The sequence below is a fragment of the Citrus sinensis genome, chromosome 5, assembly GCF_022201045.2.
Source record: "Citrus sinensis cultivar Valencia sweet orange chromosome 5, DVS_A1.0, whole genome shotgun sequence".
Taxonomy (NCBI): domain Eukaryota; kingdom Viridiplantae; phylum Streptophyta; class Magnoliopsida; order Sapindales; family Rutaceae; genus Citrus; species Citrus sinensis.
In genome coordinates this window covers 12,671,057-12,680,380 of record NC_068560.1, presented here as the reverse complement: position 1 = coordinate 12,680,380, position 9,324 = coordinate 12,671,057, and the positions used below count along the sequence as shown (strand labels likewise).

Sequence of the window (9,324 nt, the reverse complement as noted above, 5' to 3'; positions counted from 1 at the left end):
AAGTGTTCAAAAAGTCTGATTGCTTTATCCTTTTTGTTGGGCAATCTTTAGCATAATGGGCGTTCTTTTTGCAAATGAAGCATCGGCTTGACTTTCTCCTTTTCTGTTCTCTGAAAGAACTAGGTCTTTTCCTGAAAAACCTGTATGATTTTCGTCTGGATTTTGATCTAGGAAACGAATCTGGGTTTTTGAATTTTTAGAAATGCTTCTTCCTTTTGGTGCTGCAATCAAAATCTTTCTTTTTCTTGCATTTGATCTACAAGTAAGGCTTTTTGCACGCACTTCGGAAAGGCTCTTTGTCTTTTAACTATTCTTTGAAGAACTGTTTTTGTTCACATAATTTTTCCACACATCCTTTGGCAATTTGAAAGATCTTTCCTAAGGAAATGTTGTCAATGGTGAGATTGAGACTCGTAAGTTGCCTCTGTATGTCTGGTTGCAATTCTTCATGTAATGAGGCCAGAAATACATGTTTGAGAGTCGGATCATTGAACCCATTGAGCTTATAAAATAAGATGGACATCCGTTTATAATGGAAATCAAGATCTTTAGAGTTGAGGGAGCAGCATTTCATATTAAGGTAGTCTCTTCTTGCAGCTTCAAAGACTGCTGCTGATTCTCCAATGAATTGCTCGTGAATGACAGAAAGAGCAGTTGAGACATTAGGTAGTTGCACAAACTGTAATTGTCTGTACTCTCCTAAAGTATCAAACCACTCTCTTAAAGATCCCGTAAAACGGGTAGCAAGTTCTCTAAGGACTGATGCTGTAGTAGCATTTGCTCTTAACATTTGGAGATCTGTCTAAGCCGCCATTTCGGATAATTTGTCTCTCCATTTAGCTGCAGGGATATCATCAAAAGTGAACCATGGAGGATTATGAGTTGGTTTAGGTTGATTGTGTGAGAACGGAGCTTTAGTTATTTTCTTTTTTGGTTTTCTTCTCCGCTGTGGTTCAACATCATCTTCTTCCCAATCATCCCAACAAGGACAATCTGGGTCACAATTTCCTGATCCTGGTGAATCCCAAAGAAAGTGGCCATTAAGTTTGGCAAGATAAACATGATATCCTTCTGAATTGAATCCTGTAATTGGCAGCTTTTCTTGAGCAGTCTGAACAGTTGTAACCATGGCGGAATAAGTGAATGAGAGCCGTGGAGGCTCCTCTGGTGCTGTTGGTGGAGGTCGAAAAGTCATTCGGACAGTTCCATCAGATTGTCGTTCAAACATACTTTCTGTTGTTTGGATAGGAGAAGTATTGGTGTGGAACTTCTCATAATTTGAAATCCGTTCCAAGGGCATGAGTTTTATGAGTTCATGTCTAGGGATCTGTCTTGGAATTTGAATGATGGTTGGTATCTGATCTGATTCTGCTAACACCATAAGGGCGTCAGAGTGGTGCTCAGGTGAAGGAAGATCTAAGGCATGGTTCTGGAGCCTATAGACCAATTGATGGTGAAGAGTTGCAATTTTTACAGAAGAGATTTGTTTTGCACCTTGAATTTGTACTTGGACTTTCAAGGCAGTGGAGAGATTAGTGTCTTGAAGAGAAAGGTTGAAATTGGGATAGAAAGTGAGTAAAACACTTCCAGCATGAAGAGTAGTGTGTGAACCTAGTATCTAGCATAGCAATTCGGGCTATGACTGGTAATCCTTTCCTTCCATGTAAGGTTAGGATTAGTCTGACTCCTCCGATATGGAGGTGAGTATAACCTTCTCTTTGCCAATTGGATATCAAATCTGGGGGAATTTCCAGAGTGACATATTGTTCAGCTGTGGTAGCCTGAAGGGAACACTGATCCAATCTGGATGACTGGATATATTCTTTTGGATGTGGTCGTTTGGTGGAAATAAGGGTTCAGAGGGGATATTTATAGAGGTGATAAGGACTAAGAAGAGGAAAAGAAGATTCATTGATCTGAGCAAATTCAGGGATATAGGAATATTCAACTAAATTTTCTATCTTACTAGCAGTGTGTTTGGAACAAGATTTGGTCTCTCTGTCGTTGAAGACTCGAACGAAAAAAAACAAAAAGCAAACTTTGATCATACCATTTTGAGAAATGAAACTTTGATCAATTACAACAAGATAGGTAATTGATCTCATAAGTGATTTTTTTCCCTTTAAAAGTTAAAATTTTTAAAAAAAATTACTAGTGTAATTTCTTCCTGCTAGTTAATCAGCCACTTACTTCATTCAATCCTAGAGTAACATGCTCTCCTACAGAGAGCCCAGATCCTGAAAAATTGCGAGTGAAATAGTAATATTTGAAGCTAATAGTATTATAGGAGCTTCACTAGCATCAGCCCTGCAACTACTGCCAAAGATTAAGATATACTACTAATTAGTTTTCTGTAGCTGATGCTCAAGTGAATCATTTGTAGATAAAAAGCAATGAGGCATGTTGTAATGAGAACCATTAAGGGAATATCATTAAAGCTTCAAGTGATCCTTTGCACATTCATGAAGGTCCAATTACAAGAGCAAGAGCCAAAAATATGCAAGCTGCATTAGATGGATTAATTGAGAAAATATGGATTGAAAATGCCATTCAAGATGCAAGACATCATGAATTGGGCTTGGAGAGAAGACAAGGCATTGTGGGCATTATTCAAGCTATTGGGCAGCCAAATACACAATTTGGATCAAATGCAAAAAGGGAAAATTCGAAATAAATCTGGTATTGATTGAGCTATAATTAAGTTAGCTTTCCAATGCAATTTACAGAGCTAGATTTGGAGTTCTCTAGAAGGAGTTATGATCAATGTATTACAGCTTGTTCAGGCTTGGGAATTCAAACGACTCCTTTGATTATTCAACTTCATTTATTTGTTTTGTGTCAAGTTTATCAATGTGTTAGGTAAGTCTACCATTGATGATGGTGGGCTAGCATTATGTTTGTCAATGCTAACATTAATAATGGTGGGTTGGTGAAGGCTTTTAAAGCACCCTTTGACAAACCTATACTTGGAGGGTTGTTCCAATGTTTCCATTTGTATTTTTAGAATCTTGGGTTTCTTTTAGCCTATTTAAACTCAGAAACCTTGCTATGTATGACAATTAAGAGATTAATGTTATTTGAATTTGAAAGATTATTCTTTCTTTGGTTCTTTTGAGAACTAGTGAACTTATCATCTATTTCTTGAGTGCGGCGTCAATATCATTCTTTATACCTTTGGTTCATGCTTTTCTCAAGCATTGGGTCAAGGTTTTTGTTTGTCATAAATCTGTTTAGAACTTTCTTGGGAAGTTGAAACTACAATTTAAGTGTGAGTTTCAAAGTTTTATTGTGGGATTTCATATCATTTGGTATCAGAGCCAAGTTCTAATCGGGTTTGAATGTCTTATTTATTTTTATTATAAAAAAAAGAGAAAAAATGTACAAAAAAAAAGATTACAAAAGGATTCAAGTATTTCTACTTTCATCAAATTGAATTTTAGTGATTCATTTCCCTTGACATTGTTTACACACAATATCAATTGTGTTGCTTCGTTTGCTTGCTTTCCTTTCTTCAATTTCCTTTTCATTCTTTGTGTTCTCTTAATTTCTTTTCGTTGTTAGTGTGTTGGATTGTCATATTTGGTGTGCCACTTGGGTTTTTTTTCTTGATTGTGTTTATTTAGTTCAATAAAGAACTGAAAGAAAGAATTAAGTGTGGTAAAAGGCAAAAGTTTGTGAGATCGTTAGAGGGAAAAAGCCAATTTGTGTGTTAAACACGAGAGTTAAGTGACATCAAATTGAGTGAAACACATGAGGGAGTGTTGTGAGGTCTTTTTGCTAACATTCTTTTCAGATCACAAATATGTCAAAAGATCAAGAAGCTATAGACCAATCAATTACACTCAAGGCCATGCAACAACAATTTGAGCGCATGAATCTGATGTTTGGAGAGATCCATGACAAATTGGAGAGGCAAGACACTGTCATAGCCAATCTACAAAGGGGGCAACAACTAATAGCTCCTAATGTAAGAGGTAATCAAGGGCGTGCTGCCATGGGAGAAGAAGATGGTGATGACTTAGATAATTTTGATGACCAGGCCACTGTTGACATGCATGGAAGAGATGATAGAAGGGCAAGACGTATAGATCATGATTTGGGGAGTATCAAACTAAAAATTCCTTCTTTTTAAGGTAAAAATGATCCGGAAGTTTATTTGGAGTGGGAAAAAAAGGTGGAGCTAGTATTTGATTGCCACAACTACTCTGAGGAGAAAAAGGTAAAACTAGTTGCTGTTGAATTTACTGATTATGCTATTATTTGGTGGGATCAACTTGTTTTGAGTAGGAGAAGAAATTGTGAAAGGCCTATAGGCCTATAAACACTTGGGAGGAGATGAAGGCCATCATGAGGAGGAGATTTGTTCCTAGTCATTATTATAGGGAGCTGCACCAAAGGCTTCAAAGTCTTACACAAAGTTCCAGAAGTGTGGAAGATTACCACAAGGAGATGGAAATAATCATGATTCGTGGTTCACATGGCCATGAAAGTGGAACGACAACTGAAAAAGAAAGGTTCCACTAGAACCAATTTGGGTTCATCTTCCTCATGGAAGTCAAAATGGAGCAAAGATGAAAAGGCTATTTCAAAGCCTAAGATTGAGCCATTCAAGGATCATAAAGAGGGAGGCAACCAAAGTAAAGGTAAATCTGATTCCCAACACTCTAGAAATAGAGATATTAAGTGTTTTAAATGTTTGGGGACAGGTCATATTGCATCTCAATGCCCAAATAAGAGAGTAATGATCTTGAGGGATGATGGAGATGTTGAAACCGAGAGTGAATCAGATGATGATCCTATGCCACCTTTGGATGATGCTAATGATGGTGTAGAGTATCCTGTTGATGGTAAATTGATGGTTGTTAGGCGTGCTCTCAACGTACAAGTAAAAGAAGATGCAGAGGTACAACGTGATAACATCTGTCATACTAGATACCACATCAAAGATAAGGTATGTAGTATGATGGTGGAAGTTGTACTAATGTGGCTAGCACTAGTTTAGTTGAAAAATTGAATTTGAAAACTTTGAAACATCCTAGGCCATATAAGCTACAATGACTGAATGATTGTGGGGAAGTCAAAGTAAATAAACAAGTGCCAATTTCATTCTCTATTTGGAGATACAAGGATGAAGTTCTATGTGATGTAGTACCCATGCATGCTGGACACATTCTTTTGGGGCGACCTTGGCAATATGATAGGCGTGTGACACATGATGGTTACTTAAATAGATATTCTTTTGTAATGAATAAAAAGCAAATCACTCTTGCACCATTAACACCTAGTCAAGTGTATGAGGATCAAATGTCAATACAAAAAGAGAGTGATACAAAAAAAAAATGAGAGTACAAAAGAAAAAGAGATTGAGAGAAAAACAAGTGAAAAGATAGAAAAAAAATATTGTTGAGAGAAAAGAGAGGCAGCAAGTGAACTTGTTTGCAAAAGAGAGCGAGGTTAAGAGGGCTTTCTTTTCAAAACAGCCTATCGTTGTACTTTTGTGCAAAGAGGCGTGTTTACATACTAATGAGCTTAACTTTTCTTTGCCTAGTGCTATTGTGACTCTTTTGCAGGCCTTTGATGATGTGTTTCCAAATGAAGTCCTTCATCAAATAGACTTAGTCCCTGGCGCTACCATTCCTAAGAAAGTCATCCTCCAAAAAACCTTTTCGGCAAGTTGAAGAACTCTTGGCAAAGGGATATGTGAGGGAGAGCATGAGTCCATGTGCGGTACCAATTTTACTAGTGCCCAAAAAGGATGGCACACGGAGGATGTGCGTTGACTGTCGTGCAATTAATAAAATCACTGTAAAGTATCGACATCCTATTCCTAGACTTGATGACATGCTTGATGAATTGCATGGTTCTTGTGTGTTTAGTAAAATTGATCTTAAAAGTGGATATCATCAAGTTAGGATTAGAGAGAGAGATGAGTGGAAAACTGCCTTTAAAACAAAATATGGTTTATATGAGTGGTTAGTGATGTCATTTGGGTTATCTAATGCACCTAGCACTTTTATGAGGTTAATGAACCATATTTTGCGTGCTTTTATTGGTAAATTCGTAGTTGTCTATTTTGATGATATTTTGATCTATAGCAAAGGCTTAGATGAACACATTGAACATTTGCAAAGTGTTTTAACTGTTTTAAGGAAGGAAAAGTTATATGCTAATTTGAAGAAGTGTTCCTTTTGTACAAATCAGATTTTTTTTTCTTGGTTATGTTGTAAGTGCTAAAGGAATTGAGGTTGATGAAGAGAAGGTAAAGGCTATTAAAGAGTGGCCTACACCTAAAAGTGTAAATGAGGTAAAAGGTTTTCATGGTTTGGCTAGTTTTTATAGAAGATTTGTGAAAGATTTTAGCACCCTTGCTGCACCATTGACTGAAATTGTGAAAGATTTCCAATGCATTTTACAGAGCTTGATTTGGAGTTATCTAGAAGGAGTTATGAACAATGTATTACAGCTTGTTCAGGCTTGGGAATTCAAACGACTCCTTTGATTATTCAACTTCATTTATTTGTTTTGTGTCAAGTTTATCAATGTGTTAGGTAAGTCTACCATTGATGATGGTGGGCTAGCATTATGTTTGTCAATGCTAACATTAATAATGGTGGGTTGGTGAAGGCTTTTAAAGCACCCTTTGACAAACCTATACTTGGAGGGTTGTTCCAATGTTTCCATTTGTATTTTTAGAATCTTGGGTTTCTTTTAGCCTATTTAAACTCAGCAACCTTGCTATGTATGACAATTAAGAGATTAATGTTATTTGAATTTGAAAGATTATTCTTTCTTTGGTTCTTTTGAGACCCAATGAACTTATCAAGAATTTGCATTCTTGTGGTGTTCCAAATTTAGACTTATCACTCACCTTCTCATCTATTTCTTGAGTGTGGCGTCAATATCATTCTCTATACCTTTGGTTCATGCTTTTCTTAAGCATTGGGTCAAGGTTTTTGTTTGTCATAAATCTGTTTAGAACTTTCTTGGGAAGTTGAAACTACAATTTAAGTGTGAGTTTCAAAGTTTCATTGTGGGATTTCGTATCATGTTGAGCTCTTGAAATTATAATAAAGTTTACAATTCTTCTTCAAAGCACAAAGTTCCAAATTGTTACTAGGAGGAAATGTGTGTAATGCCTTTGACATAATTTTAATCCATCCATTTCTTAAAATCACAAAAGTAAATTTCATTATTCATTTATTATTCAATTGGAAAATAATTTCATTGAGCGAAATTCATATAAAATATAGATTTAGATTCTCACGATCCTTAAATCTCCTATAAGTTAACACACACAGTCCTTCAAAAAGCAAAGCAACATTATGTCAACATAAATTAAACAGTAGTCCGCAAGAGCCTACCTCATGGAACTTAACAATGTTCCTCCACCTGTCACAACCATTCCCCACACCTCTATTGGACCATCACACACCCTTGAAATAATTCCAAATCCCTAAAGTTGCAATCCACACAAGCCAGCTATCTCGCATGCTCAGAAAACAGTGCCCTCCATGGGGACAATTTTCAGTCCCTTCTCCATACTGAAAGTCCCCATTATATTGTCACCAACCCAGACTCTCTTGCTGCATCTACATCATAGCACATGATGATGAAGACATTCGCAGTTAGGTGAAGGAAGTATGACCGCTTTACCAATAGTTGAGACCCAGTCGGGAGATGTTTCGGCTTATATTCCTACTAATGTAATTTCCATAGAATTTCTCAATTCTGACACAAGGTACTAATGTAATATCCATAAAATAAGTACATTAGACCTAATAGAATTCTTTTGCTGCATCCAAACTAATACCAATCCAACCCATTTCATGAATAAAATGTGACCAATTAACCAACCAACAAAACTACTTGTTACAAATAACATCTTGTTGTTGCATCAAAACATATAAATGTTGACTAATCTGGCTAAAAAAGAAGAAGAACAAATCTTCTCATCCAAAACCATCTTGCAAATCCTCTCCTCCACAACCTCCACCAGATCCCAAACCTCTTGTCCATCCAATCAGATCATGCCTTATGTTTTCAGGTCAATCTTATGAGGATTCATTCCCTCCACTTGAAAAACAGACAGACTCACAGACCAGAGTAACCTCAAAACCTTTTATCCAATCTCCAGTTACCGCCTTGGGATAACCTGAAGAGCCAAAACAGTATGAAGCTGTTTTTAACTGGCAAACTAAAAATGCCAGTGCTCAGAATCACACTCCTCAGCAACTCGGTAAGAAAATTGATCGTGTTGCAAGTCAAGTCTCTCAAACTGAAACTAAAGTTGATTCAATCAGCAATCGTCTTGATCAGATGTATATACATCTGCAAGATCGCATTTCTGAACTAGATACTGACCTCAGACAAATGATCAACAACCACATTTGGGGTCCAGAATTTAATAAAAAAGAAGCCGAGATCAGAAAGCTCAAGGCTGAATTGACAAGAATTGATACTGAAAAGACTCAACCTTCCCTTTTCACTCAAACACAAACCCCAACAGTACCTCCTCCGATCTTTGAGACTTATGCACCTTTTTACACACCTTCCAGACCTCAACAACCTGTTTATAACCAGTTTTTTGGATTCTCGTACCTTCAACCAACTCCTCAACCCAAATCATCTTCACCTAGAAAATCAAAATCTAAAGTCAAGATTTCAGAACCAAAGCCAAAGGCCACTTCATCTTCATCTACCTCTCCAGCTCCACCGGAAAATTCACCAAAAGCAACTCCTGAGCCTCCCAAAAAAGACAAAGGTTTAATGGATTAGTATCGTTATCATACTGTCCAAAACACATCTTCTGACTCTTCTGAGCCAAAAACAGGATATGAGTCAAACCCATTAGAATCAAATCCATCTTCCTCATCCTCACCCAGTTCTACTGACTCTGAATCAGAATATGCTAACATTACAAGCATATTAATGGCAACCGAAACTGCAGATCCAAGTGCTTCTACTTCAACCCCTATTGTTGACGACAATCCTTCTGGTGATGAAAATCAAGCATCTCAGACAGACCCAATGCCACCACCAGCACCTGGCCACTCAACAAAACCATCTTCAGCATCTTGGTTTACATTTGATGACATTCCTCGTCACAAATGGTCTGCCAGACTTCAAGAATTTGCTGCATGGATTGATCTCCAAGGAACAAAACCAAATGTTCAACGTGAAGCTGTTCTCTGAGAATTTATGGCCCGATCAACGGGTTCTTTACGAGATTGGTTAGAAAGCCTGGGAGAATACCGACAGCTCCAATTCATGCAATCTCCAGTTTGTACAACACTCAATATCATCCATGAATAATTCATTGGAGAA

General features: G+C 37.1%; 1 protein-coding gene across 1 annotated transcript; it reads right to left on the bottom strand.

Moving 5' to 3' along the window:
* Positions 1–802: 802 nt before the first annotated feature.
* On the bottom strand, positions 803–1,381 carry LOC127902256 (uncharacterized). Its single transcript, XM_052441100.1, has one exon. It carries the CDS (start codon positions 1,379–1,381, stop codon positions 803–805), a length of 579 nt encoding a protein of 192 aa, XP_052297060.1.
* Positions 1,382–9,324: the final 7,943 nt, after the last annotated feature.

What these genes read in the sequence shown, in the direction of transcription:
- LOC127902256 (XM_052441100.1), bottom strand. Translation starts at nt 1,381, where the DNA reads ATGGTGTTAGCAGAATCAGATCAGATACCAACCATCATTCAAATTCCA.